Raw genomic sequence first — 13673 nt, forward strand, 5'->3', positions numbered from 1 at the left:
ACAAGCTTTAGCTAGCTTAACTTGAGTCTAGATGGCGCTGTGTGAATTGTCCTGAGATTATTATTATTATTCACTAACATGTACTTGACACACACACGCAGATATAATCCAGTGTTTATTCATTATGGTCCAATTTCGACCAGTGGGTGACCCCTATATTTGTATGATGTTGGACAGCGATTTTATGGGTCTGTAACCCGGCACCCCCGATGATTCGAAAGATGGGCGCAAATAACTGCAACACAGTTTTTTGTAAACTAATGTAGTTGTTTACGTTTAATATGTTATTGTTATAACTTTGTTTTTTGGTTTAAATAAATTCTTTAATTCTTTAATTCAGGCACCCATAAGCTACGGTAACCATTTACCATCAGATGGGCCGTATGCTTGTTTGCCAGCATTGTAGCATAAAAGAAGCCAACGAATTATATTATAACTATTTAACGATATCCAAAACAAATACAATTTTCAAATCTTATAAATTTGTTACTATTTCACGCAAAAACTATTAAACGGATTTTGATAAAACTTTACAGTAATATAGCTTATGCATCAGAATAACACATAGATTGAAATTTAACGCGACTAAAATCGCGGTCACAGCTAGTCTGTTATAATAAAATAATAGTAGTTTAATATGGAATACATTGTTTAAGATTATAGTTACCGATATATAGCGCTGTGAGGGATACGCGATTTATCGTTTTGGGTTCGGATCCTAAAATCCGTGTCCTATCGGAAATTTTTGTAGTTTTTCCATCAATATATCTAATTTACATAGATATCTAGTATCTAATATATATCTAACATCTACTGTTAAGTCTTAGAAATATATTATTTTATTTTTTACAAATACACACACTATAAATGGTAAAAGTATTTCTCCTATTTTTTTTTGTAATTGTTACAATGTTTTAAGTTTTTTTTGTTTTTGTTTAGTGTGTATTTTATTGTATAAGTTCATTTTATATTAAGTTTATTGCAATTGTGAGTGTCGTGTGAGCGTCGAGCAACACACAAGTTTCTTGTTCATTCTTCTTGTGATGAGTCTGCATTTCCGAGCGGTAGTATAAAAAAATGTTACTATTCAAAAGTGCTTATATTAAGTTTATTTGAATAAAAATTATTTCTATTTCTATTTAGCGTGTTTGAGCATCTACCGAATAGGTATCTATCATTTCATGTCATATGACTCTGTTTAGTAATACTTAATGTAGTGATGAATTATACAATAAGATAAATGGACTTTATCTTGTACTTTTAAAAGTCCCATTAAGTATCATTGAAAATAAATGTATTTTAATAATAATAATAATAACCCTGGACAATTCACGCAGCGCCATCTAGCCCCAAGCTTAGTAGAGCTTGTCTTTTCAGTACTAGACATTGGATATAAATACCCAAATATATATTTTTTAAATACATAATATACATACAGACCGATACAAACAATCATACTTATGAATAACAATTGCACCATGCTAGGAATCGAACCCGCGACCATCGGAAGTAATGCGGCGTAACTGCTATACCACCGAGGCCTTCAATTATATATTTACCAAATATGATATTGTTATATATTTGTTTTAGATGCAAATATGATAAATATGAAATATAGCGGTTTAGCACACCGCTTTACGTCCGATGGTCGCGGGTTCGATTCCTCGCACGGCACAAACATTTGTATTCATAAGTATGATTGTTTGTATCAGTCCGGGTATTTTCTATGTATAATATGTATGTATTTATGTAAAAAAAATTATCTATGTCTATCTATCAGTTATTTAGTACCCGTAACACAACCTTTTGCTAGCCTAACTTGGGTCTAGATGGCGCTGTGTGAATTGTCCTGAGATTATTGTTATTATATTATAAATATATACAGCTATATGTGGGCCTGTCAAATGTTGCATTCACCGTGATGCTGATAAATGACAATATATCTGTCTATCCCATTTCGCATAACAGTCGTAATGTGTAGTCAAAACTACAGTAAAAAAAATATATATTCTATTATATTTTTTAAACGTGGAATCGTACTTAATGTAATAATAAATTAGAAGCAGCTCCATCATCATTATCATTACATAGTATAAAATAAAGTCACTGTCGCTGTCTGTCCCTATGTATGCTTAAATCTTTAAAACTACGCAACGGATTTTGAAGCAGTTTTTTAATAGATAGAGTGATTCAAGAGGAATATAATACATGTACCTACACCCGTGCGAAGTCGGGGCGAGTAGTCACATTATAATATCAGAAATAGTTATTTTTTTCATAAAAATGTACGTAAAATGAAAGAAGTAATAATATATTTAAAATGCAACTACAAATAATGTATAAGTCTATTGTAGGGTGTATTGTAAAATAGAGATATAATATTAATTGTATTTAAAACATCTCAAATAAATACATGTTTATTGAATCATAATTTTACTAATAAATTGCAGACCCCAAGTAACCTACTAACATTTGTTTTTAGACAAGAAATTAATATGTATATACTTGAAAATACTAAAAGAGATGTAACTACAACTATACTGTAATAAATGGTACTGTCTCTACGTCTGTATAAAAGGATCTCGAACTAGTAAAACGGATAACTCATCCCACCCTAATGCAAGACAATCATAGACAATAAATAAAAACTAAAAAGCCCATCGCTCATAGCGCGAGAGCTTTATCAATCCCGACCGTAGCGTACAGCGCGTCCACACTACGCGACAATTTCCGTGAACGAAAATACGCGAGCATTGCACATTACGAGATCGTTGACACGGCACGCGTGGCGCGTCCTGAAACACCCGCGAACGGCTCGGCCGAGTCCCCGTCCGGCGTCCGGCCCGTGGTACTCGCGTCCGGCGTCCGGCGTCCGGCGTCCGTGGGCGGCCGCTGTGGGCGTGCAGGCGCTGCACCGCCCCGCCCCCCGCGCCCCACGCTGTTTATTCTCGGCCCGACTGGCGGGGCGACAGTCGCCCGCGTGACGCGTAACCGAACGCACGCGTGCGTCAGGTACGGACCGGACACGGACGGACCGAGCGGTGCATAATACCGGACATTGCAAAAAAAGTATCGTCGCCGCCGAAATCGGGCGCGTCGCCGTGTTTAATCGTGTATCGAGCGGGAGAAGGGTGTAGGGCGGCGGTGTCGCGGAAAATGCATTTCCCGGCGGGTGCAAGGCGCAGGCGGTGCGGGGCCAGGGGAGGGTGCATGCGATGATGGACATCGTATTGATTTCTATCTGCCCGCTCCTCCCTTATTGTGGCGGTGCAGGGAGCGCCATCGATCGTTGCACCGACCCCACGAACTAACGCGGTCTCGGGGGCCGCGCTTCATCATCACTGGACGCATCCAGTGCAGTGTCTAGTGCGTGATCATTGGTGATGAACTGTTAATTGAGGTTTTTATATTTATTACGTCACGTAGACGCAAGTGAGTTGTTTTATACGCCGGTGTAATTGGTTATACGATCTCTAGTGGAAATTATATCATTAATTACGAATTATCTTAATTGATTGTTACATACTTAATAAACGTTAGATGCGATATTACCTATATTACTGTCAATTGGAAATGCATTATTTTTCATTTTAAATTAATACTTTTGGTCATTTAAAGCATATATTGAAATCAAATGTAACTTTTTTATATTTCGATTAAATTTATATTTACGCCGCTGAATGCAAACGAGTTGCAAGAAACATACACCCTTCTCTACGTAAATATTACGATATTTCAAATTATTTCGTCATACAAAATATCACCGCTCGATCCAAACGTCGAATTATTAAAATATTTATTTTTATTATCAAATTAAACCACTACTTAGAAAACAACTAAACTATTTTGCAGGACACAATAAACAAACGTAAATAAAAAATAATACTCAGCAAACGGCGCAAGTGTTAAAAGCGCAGGAAGAAAAAGAAAGAAACGCGAGAGTAACAGGGAGAGTAAACAGAGAGTAAAAAAGAAGAGCAAAAGAGAGGAAGGAGTAAATCAGAATAAAAAGTGCGATTAGTCAGATAAAGTGGCGGCGACACTGGGCGCACGGTTGGAATGCGCGGGAGTGGATTCGTTTAGCGCGCGCGGCCGCCCAGACTCCGCCGTGCCGCCCTCCGAACACGCGGCCATGGCGACCGAAACTGGTGAGTATTTATCATATTCTACACTCTATACTCTTCATACGTTACACATAGACACCTATAAATAAACATTGTAAATAACCTGGCTTTAAAAAAAACAAGAAATTCATTTGAGCTAGTGCTAATTATTCTCAATTGAATCTGGCAAGCAGGGAAACAATCTAATATAAAACATTTTACGTTCATAAGCGGCTAAAATATCCTACATGAAAAAAATATTTTAGATTTTGTTTGATATATGTCACTTTTGACTACTTGTGTAGTATTTTATTTTTTTATATTATTCACACACATTATATGCATCTTATTAGGTATAGTAACTTGGAAGGGAGGCGGACGTTTTTATATTATTAATTGTTTATATAGAGAGAAATTCATGACACTATAATGCATATCTATATATTTTAAAATTATGCACAAAAATACATTAAATAAATAAAAAAACATTACACAGACTACCATTATGTATTTGATACACGCATAAAAGTAATCTTTGACAATAGAATCTTAATAAGGTTCGAACTTATAATTTAACTTAATTATGGTAAGTTTAACTTAATTTCGACCAATAGGCGACGACTAGTTTTTTTAAATGTAATAGTTGAGACAGCAAATGTTGTTTTGCCATATAAGTAATATTGCTATTCAAAAATAGGGGTTGATGGTAGAAGTGTGAAACTGAAGTTGTATTACACACACAATTATAAAATTATAAGTTTTTGCCAAATAAACTTTTATTGTGGACCACCATTATCATAGGGTATTAAAATAGTTTACGTTCTATTCTCAGATTATATATCGTAAAAATCGGCCATTTCAGTAGAGTTTTGTAACGAACACTGTGCAGATTAACTTATGTTCACCCACAATATATGTTAAGAATCGCTCAAGCTGTTTCGGAGGAGTTTTGTTACGAACACTTTGACATGAGACTAATAATAATAATAATAATAATTGTCATCTCCTCTCCTTAAGATGAGAATTCTTGTATAGTTTAAAAAAAAAACTTTATTTGTACCATAAGATAACAAAATTAAAAAGGAGAGTACATAATAGTTGAAGTTAGCTGGGTAATCAAATGGCAGAAAGTTGCGCAATACAAAATGAGGACCCTAAACAAGGTATTACTAGAGTATAGAATGGTATATACGAATATCTTATATATTAGATGTTCTTTTACTTCAATTTATAAACAGTTAGAATTTGTCGTCAAACCAACTTTAATCAAGAGCAATTACAATACTACGTCTTGCATATATCATGCTTCTGACTATTAATAAAGTAATTATAAACTTATATTATTACATTAATGTGTGACACATAAACTTTGTACTCTTTTTTGTATGAAGATTAAACAGTCACATTTTATATGAAGAAGTTAAAAAATCTTAAACTTAAATTGTAAACGAAAAACTGTTGTTTTCGGCTTCTGTTGCTCTAATAAAGATAAATTTATTTTAAATATCTATAATGTATACATCGTCCTGTTAGAATATTATTTTATGTATAGATTTTTGATTAACTTATTGTATAAAAATTAAATTAATATTTGCAAAAAGGGGAAGTTTCAGAATTCACTGTTGCCAAAAAATATGTATATAGAAAAATAACTAGAATATATTTAAAACAAATGAAATGATACAATATATTATACATATAGTATTTATTTATTTACGTTTCTAATCAAAAATAGCTCATACACTTTTATTTCCATATTTAGCTATAGATTTCATTTGCCTATTTCCATATAATTATATACGACATACAAGATGATTTCAGATATTTTCTAGTATACAAATACATATATGTAAGTGCCTCGGTTCTTCTAGATATTACGGTAATTACAACCAATTAAGTGGTAGACGTTATGTGGTAGCAATAATTATAATAGATCTATCTATTAATGTCTCTTGATACGTGGTACTTACGTATGTAATTTATTTTTTAATTAAAAAAAAATGGTACTCTGGATAATTCAAACAGCGCTATCTAGTTGCAAACTAAATAGGGGGTCTATTTAGGGTGTCTTATATGTACTTAACAACTGCCAGAAATATTTAAAAACATGTTTTTATTAAAACATACATAATGTATATAAAATATACTCACACCAATACAACTCATTAATACAAATGTTTGTAGCGTACGAGGAATCGAACCCTCGACAATAGGAAATTAGGCCGTGTGCTAAATCCCTAGACCACTGAGGGAGAAGAACTTAAAGTGGATTTACGGTATGGGTTTGACATAAATCCATATGGCACTCGGATATGGACATAAACGTAAAGATTTTTGCACGATTACACGATTATTACCTACTACGGAACCGCGCAGTCTTAGGGTTTAAGAGTTATTAAAGTGTTTAAAAAACAAAAGAGTATTTAAGGGTTTAAAAAACAAAATTTTCCACACAATTACTTCTTAGAGAAACTTTTTCAATCTCTATAATTACTAAGATAGGCATTTGGGTTGGCCCTTTAACTGCATAAATATTCTTTTTTCGTATCAGCTGATTGAGTAACATAGCACACTCCTATTTCTCTTGCTCTGAATGTATTCAACGGTCTCAATAGCCAGATTTGTCTGTAATTTACTGGGTTTTCGTAGGATGGCAGTAGATTTTTAGGTAACATATTAATTTCAAATAAAATAGAATAAATTTATAAATCACAGCAAACAAATAAAAAAATAGTCAGTAAATTTACATATCACAATGAAGATCCACATAGAAATCGTTACAAAAATTGTAATCAAGTTAGTAAAAGCCACTTCAGTTGGAATGAGAAATATTATTCTGTCTATTATCAGCTTAAATAGCTTTAAAATAAATATTATAGCTTTATTATATACTCTATTTGAAACTAAGGCGATTTAATGAAAATGAGAATCGACTCTACATAGTTTTTTTTATAATTTAATACTAAATTAAGTTATTAGACAGTTATTAGACACTGGCTCTACGTAATAACAGATTTTTTAATTCAATACTAATATGACTTAATCTTGTAAATTATTAAATATATAATGTCATTCAATCTATATATAGTATATCAAGTAATAAAATTTAATTCGCCAAAGACATGTCACAGTTTTTTTGTCGTCTCTATAGATGATTCTTTTTAAACTCATCATTACAATTAGCATATAAATTACATTACTATTTTATTTCATAATTATTTTTATAATAAAGAAAAATTATTTATAAAAGCAGACTTGGATTTATTTAGTCTAAGTTCTAAACTTAGGAAAAACTTACATGGATATTTTTAGATTCTTTTTTACCTTGATTTTATTAAATGATTCTTTTCATAAACAATACTGTAACTATATTATTTTTATATACGAATGTTGACTATATATGTAATTATTGTTCAATAGTATTAATTAATATTGGTGGAATATTGTGATTTACTGTATCCTGTACTAGCTGATCCTGTGGTTTCACCCACATGAAAATAGCCTATGATTTATTTTATATATAATAATATATATAATAATAATAATATCAGGACACTTCACACAGCACCATCTAGACCCAAGATAAGCTAGCTAAAGCTTGTGTTATGTACTAGATAACTGATACATATACATAGATTATTTTTTTTTTGTAAATAAATACATATTATACATAGAAAACACCCAGACCGATACAAACAATCATACTCATGAATACAAATGTTTGTGCCGTGCGAGGAATCGAACCCGCGACCATCGGTCGTAAAGCGGTGTGCTAGACCGCTAGACCACCGAGGTCGTAGCTATATTACTGTAGTTTCATCAAAATCCTTTCAGTAGTTTTATCGTGAAAGAGTAACAAACATTAATCCATCGATACTCACAAACTTTCGCGTCTATTTAAATTCAAATTAAAAATTCATGTAGGACATTATAGCGGATTATGAACGTCATTTTTATATTATATTTTTTTCCCTACCGTTTCTTTCTTTATTATAACTAATACATATAAACTTATACTAATATAAACTAGCTTTAAAAAAAAATTAATATTCAATTGAGTTTCTTGCCAGTTCTTCTCAATTGGATATATATACTGATCCAGTTCAGTTGAATATTCTATTTTTTTTAAAGCTAGTTTATATTAGTATAAGTTTATATGTATTAGTTATAATATTAGTAAGATAATGAAAAGAAATGTAACGACTTAATATTTAGATTGAGTTAATTATGACCACGTTTTTAATGTTAGCACACGCCTACAGGATGCTACATGTCATGTATTTTTAAACATTTAGTAAGATCCATGTAGTAAGCAAATAAATAAATCATCCATATACAAAGTTTTCAAGTATTAAACGTGAAAATTATGAAACTCTTTTTACGAAAATGCATGGACGAAGGAGTATGAAATTACCCACACTTATAGTTTAAATAGAGACGTAGTGCAGAAAGCAAATATTTATTTTAAATTATGAATAAAGAATACATTAAAAGAATAAAAAAACATTACGCACACTACCATCTATTTGACACACACACGTATATGTTGAGAATAATATTGTTTGTCTATAATTTTACTGGCTGTTAAATTAATTATGGTCAAATTTCGACGATTTGCGCCCACTAGTTGTTATAATTATTATATATTTAATGAAATATGTATGTAGTTATAGTATGTTGGTACTGGACGCTAGGGAAAAATTTATAATATAAAAGAAATACGTTTATAAGCGGCTATAATATCCTATATGAATAAATGATTTTTGAATTTGTATTATATGTAAAGATGTATCGTCGGAGAATGAAAAAAGTGATGTAAATGCACCTGTCAGTACTGGCGAGATGCGTACCGAGTCGAATTGTTTACTAACAGAATACACGAACGCGTGACGTACGACCGTCACACGTATACATGAGTTCGTTGATATTCGGCCCCCGCCCGCCCAAAACCACCCGCCCACCCCCATCCTGGGGATGATCCCCTCCAGGACCGGGCGGCAGGGGGCCGCCGCGGTTGTTTAATGATGTTGCTGCCGCTTGTTTCAAGATTATTGTTTGATTTTTTTTATCTATACGCCATTTCCATTACGAATGCACGCTGTGCACGAATTTCTAATTCACGATTTGTCTCGACCGTGGTGATTATTGAATCTGATCATTCTAAAGGATAGTGCAAATTTTCGTTTATGAAATCATAGAAATTCTTTGCGAATTTGCGTAGGTATACAGTTAAATTGAGTGGAGAAGAATTTATCGTTTTGAGGTGTAAAATACAGACTTTTAAATACCATTATATACATATATAAAATATATATATTTAAAAGTCATTCTTATGACTCGCTAAAAAACTCCTGCGAGAAGTTTGTGACTATGAATGTATGAATATTTTTTACTCTTTCATGCAAAATTTCGTTCAGTAGGAACGGATTCTGAAGAAACTTTACAGTAATATTAAGTATAGTTCTCTAAAGTTTCTGCATATAGCATTCTATAGCATTAGAATTTAAAACAAATATAATGTAAATTGGACATAAAATAATGTAAATGTTAAGTAAATGTAATGTAGACAAAGCTGTGGGGATGAGCTAGTTATTTATTTACATGTCATATTCTTATACCATTATTCCTATACCTAGTAGTTATACAAATAAGGCATGATACGGTTGTTACTATAACTTTGACCTCCACTATATACACTGCCTCTAATACTCCCAATCTAAACTATACATTTAACTTTATCTCAATTTAGCACTCTAACCTAGTAAGTTACATCCTAGTATTTAAAATATCTTACAAACATTAGAGAATTAACATGTCCGGTCAATCGTAGTTACGGTTTTACGGTTGGCATCCTAGGTTGTACTGTATATTTCTTAAATATAATATAATAATAATATTACCAGAACAATTCACATAGCACCACCTAGAACCAAGTTAAGCTAGCTAAATTTTATGTTATGCTAGACGACTGATACAAATACATAGATTTTTTTTCGTAAATACATACATATTATACATAGAAAATTCCCAGACCGATACAACCAATCATACTTATGAATATAAATGTTCGTACCATGCGAGGAATAGAACCCAAGACCATCGGAAGTAAAGCAGCGTGCTAAACCACTAAACCACCGAGGTCGTCATATATTGCGAGGTAAATAAACTAATTAATTTATATTCATATTGGGTGATGATAATTAGATCTCAAATAAACTATGCATGCAAAAGTAAAGACTTCCGCCAAAGGCCACTAACTGACTGTAAATAAATCAGAGCTTATGCATATTGGAGCAGCCGCTGAGACAGCCGGCGCGACCCGCCCCCGCCCGCCCTGGGCCGGCCCCGTCCAGACATCCTATTTTACAATTTTCATTAATTTATTTCTCATTATTTTTAATTTATTATAACTAACTTAACACTAGTTAATATATATATTTTTAGTAATATCGACTAGTGATCTATTTGCTAGTAATATACCAAATCTGGTTGATCTTCACGCTGTTCCCTGAACACCATAAAGGTTAATTCCTGGTGATATACCGATAGCAATGTCTCGTGCACCATTCCATTGCTATCTAGTGTAATATATATATATATATTACGAGTCAACTACTACTAATCTTATTAATATTATAAATGCGAGAATTTGCGAGTATTTAATAAACTACTGAACGAATTTTGATGAATCTTTACAGTAATGTAGCTTATACATCAGATAACATATAGGCTATAAATTTTACGCGGGTGAAATCGCAGGCACAGCTAATATATATATATATATATATATATATATATATATATATATATATATATATATATATATGAACAAACCGTGACAGACTACAAAGAAGCTTTTTCACGAAACCCACCCAAACACTCGTGTCAATAAACTGCTATTTATTCAGATTAAGTCGCGATGAGAGACAGTATTGTCAACCCTACGAGGATATTTTCACCCTTCTACAAGTTTGCACGAGATTTAAACTAACGAAAATCTTTTTAAATACAATGTGTAAAGGTTATAGATAAAACATGAACTGATTTACTAAATTATTTTATCATATTATATCATTTTTCATATTATATCATTTTTAATTCCTCGCACGGCACAAACATTTTGTATTCATGAGTATGATTGTTTGTATCGGTCTGGGTGTTTTCTATATATAATATGTATGTATTTACAAAAAAAAAATATCTAAGTATTTGTATCAGTTATCTAGTACCCATAACACAAGCTTTAGCTAGCTTAACTTGGGTCTAGATGGCGCTGTGTGAATTGTCCTAAGATTATTATTATTATTATTATTATTATTTTTAATTTCCTCGTACGCCGCTAAGTGTTTTAAACTTAACAACAGTGCTCAGAGGTTTTCTTTTTTATTGAGGGTTTTAGGCTATTATCAGGTGCTAAGACGTGTAGCACTGCGACCTGCATAGATCTATTGTGCTTTCCCATTTTCAAAGTTCGCTACCTACACCCGCCAGGGACAGCATTGAAGGATATTCTTAGGAGCGATGGTTTTTATCTCCTCAGGATATGAAATGAACTTACCCAGGTTTTCTCACGAGACTACAGCATGGGGTTTTTCAAGAAGGGTATATTAAGGGTCGCCAACGCGTACGTGACACCCTGGTGTTTCAGGCGTCCATAGGCTACGGTAACAATTTACTATCAGATGGGCCGTATGCTCGTTTTCCACCATAGTAGTATAAAAAAAACTATGGTTATACTTTCTAAAGGAGATTTTTCGTTTATGCAATAATGGTCTAGAACGATATAGGTATGTGTGAAGACGTTCTTTTCTCTTCAGCCTGGCCAAATCTAAAGATTGTTGTTAAACGCAGGCCTTGCCTTGAGTCTATTCAATTTACAATGTCCAGTGAGGGCCCTAGTCAAGATGCGTTTATTCTTTGAAAGACAGAGGAAACATGTTAGGACACTCGATTGAATTTTGACACACGACGAACTTGCGTGCCGTAGTCAAGATGCGTAGTGGCGATGCTTCATCATCATCATCATCGCAGCCCGGAAGACGTCCACTGCTGGACATAGGCCTCCCCCAAAGATCTCCACGACGATAGTGGCGTTGCTTGCTTGGCAAAAACTGCAAATTGATGGTCAGAGGTTAGTTGCTTCTGTACCGTAAAACATGCGTTATTAATTACAACACAATTATTTAATTCTCGAATGATCTTACGCAATTGCGTTACCTAATATATAAATGTCACGATCCTAATAACACAACTACTGCTTTAGAACCGATCAGAATTTTGTATTCCAACAATTTAGCGATATTCGCTAATGTTATACTTATGCAATTTTTATATACACAAATAATTTACATTAATTATTATTCAGCCGATTATTTATTTAAATATTTGATGTTTAATATGTAGCAGATATATTTAAGAACTTTAAATATTTAGGAAATACAGTCGTGGAGATCAGCTGCTTTCCAAGTGATATTAAATTCATAATATATAAAATGTCGGGATTACTTCATCCATTCTATGCTAGGCTAGCTGTTCCCGCGAATTCGTCGGCGTGGAATTTAACTTTATTTTTCTAAAATAAAAGTAGCCTAACTCCTTATTACATCAGCTACCTGCCAAAAAATCTCGTCAAAATCGGTACACCCATTTCAGAGATTAGCCGGAACAAACAGACAGACACACAAACATTGTAAAGAATGTTATTTTGGTGTATGTACCGTATTCATATTCATTGGCATGTAGTAAACAACGGTTATTTCAATATTACAAACAGACACTCCAATTTTATTTCTATGTAATAAATGTATAGATGAGCGTCATCTATCGTAAAATAGTTGAATTAATCTCAGATTAAGCTCAGATTTCAGACTTCAGATACAATTTCCTATATTCGGTGATGTTTCAATTTATAATTAGAAAATCAGTAATCAGGTTCATGGGAATAACTTATAAACAGTATATTGATTAATACGTTTTATACGTCATTCTCGTGAACGGTTGCTGCTTGTAGACTGGTGTGCACTGATGACTATGACCTATTTATTTTGTTACTCAACTATTTTATTTATTTTCTATTGTCAATCTTCCTATTTGGTAGTTTGTATTAATTTCAAAATCTTAAATATGTAACGCTGTTTAGTTTGGGACTAGATGGCGCTGCATTAATTGTCCAATTTCAACAAAAGTCTACCACGGTTAACAAGTTCGATGATATGCTATATGCATTTTCATCGTTATAAATAATGAATGAATTTATCGATAATTATTTTATCGATATTCTATTTGGTAAATATTAAATTAGTTATCGCGAACACGACAGGCCATTAAGGCGGCGCACTACGGTTCTCGAGTGGATTTCCTGAGATTAATTAGGTCTCTAAATCTTCTGGTGAGCGACAAACCCATCTCGGTGCGGTCGAAACTTCGAGTCAATTTAAAACTTGCCCGTTTTGGCAGCCAGCTACGCCCTCTGACGCCCCGCGCAGTAAAGCGACATTTCCACATTGTTCAACAGTAATTTGGTGTTAAACCTTACAAATTATATAAACGTAACCTAAATATGAGAATAGT

The 13673-nt window shown here is 33.0% G+C and overlaps 1 protein-coding gene and 1 long non-coding RNA gene across 3 annotated transcripts in view; both read left to right on the forward strand.

Moving 5' to 3' along the window:
- Positions 1-2947: 2947 nt before the first annotated feature.
- On the forward strand, positions 2948-3951 carry LOC131851602 (uncharacterized). The gene is made up of 2 exons (XR_009357894.1): positions 2948-3012; positions 3853-3951. It is a non-coding gene; the product is annotated as an uncharacterized LOC131851602 (long non-coding RNA).
- An 11-nt stretch (positions 3952-3962) lies between these two features.
- LOC131851601 (protein abrupt) overlaps positions 3963-13673 on the forward strand; it is a 32926-nt gene continuing 23215 nt past the window's right edge. For both annotated transcript variants that reach the window (XM_059202117.1, XM_059202118.1), the window contains exon 1: positions 3963-4148. In XM_059202117.1, coding sequence (XP_059058100.1) covers positions 4133-4148 — 16 coding nt within the window. In that variant the 5' untranslated portion in view covers positions 3963-4132. The remainder of the gene's footprint in view (positions 4149-13673) is intronic.

This window comes from Achroia grisella, unplaced genomic scaffold (assembly GCF_030625045.1).
Source record: "Achroia grisella isolate CSIRO2021 unplaced genomic scaffold, CSIRO_AGI_Agris_v1 utg794, whole genome shotgun sequence".
Lineage (NCBI taxonomy): Eukaryota > Metazoa > Arthropoda > Insecta > Lepidoptera > Pyralidae > Achroia > Achroia grisella.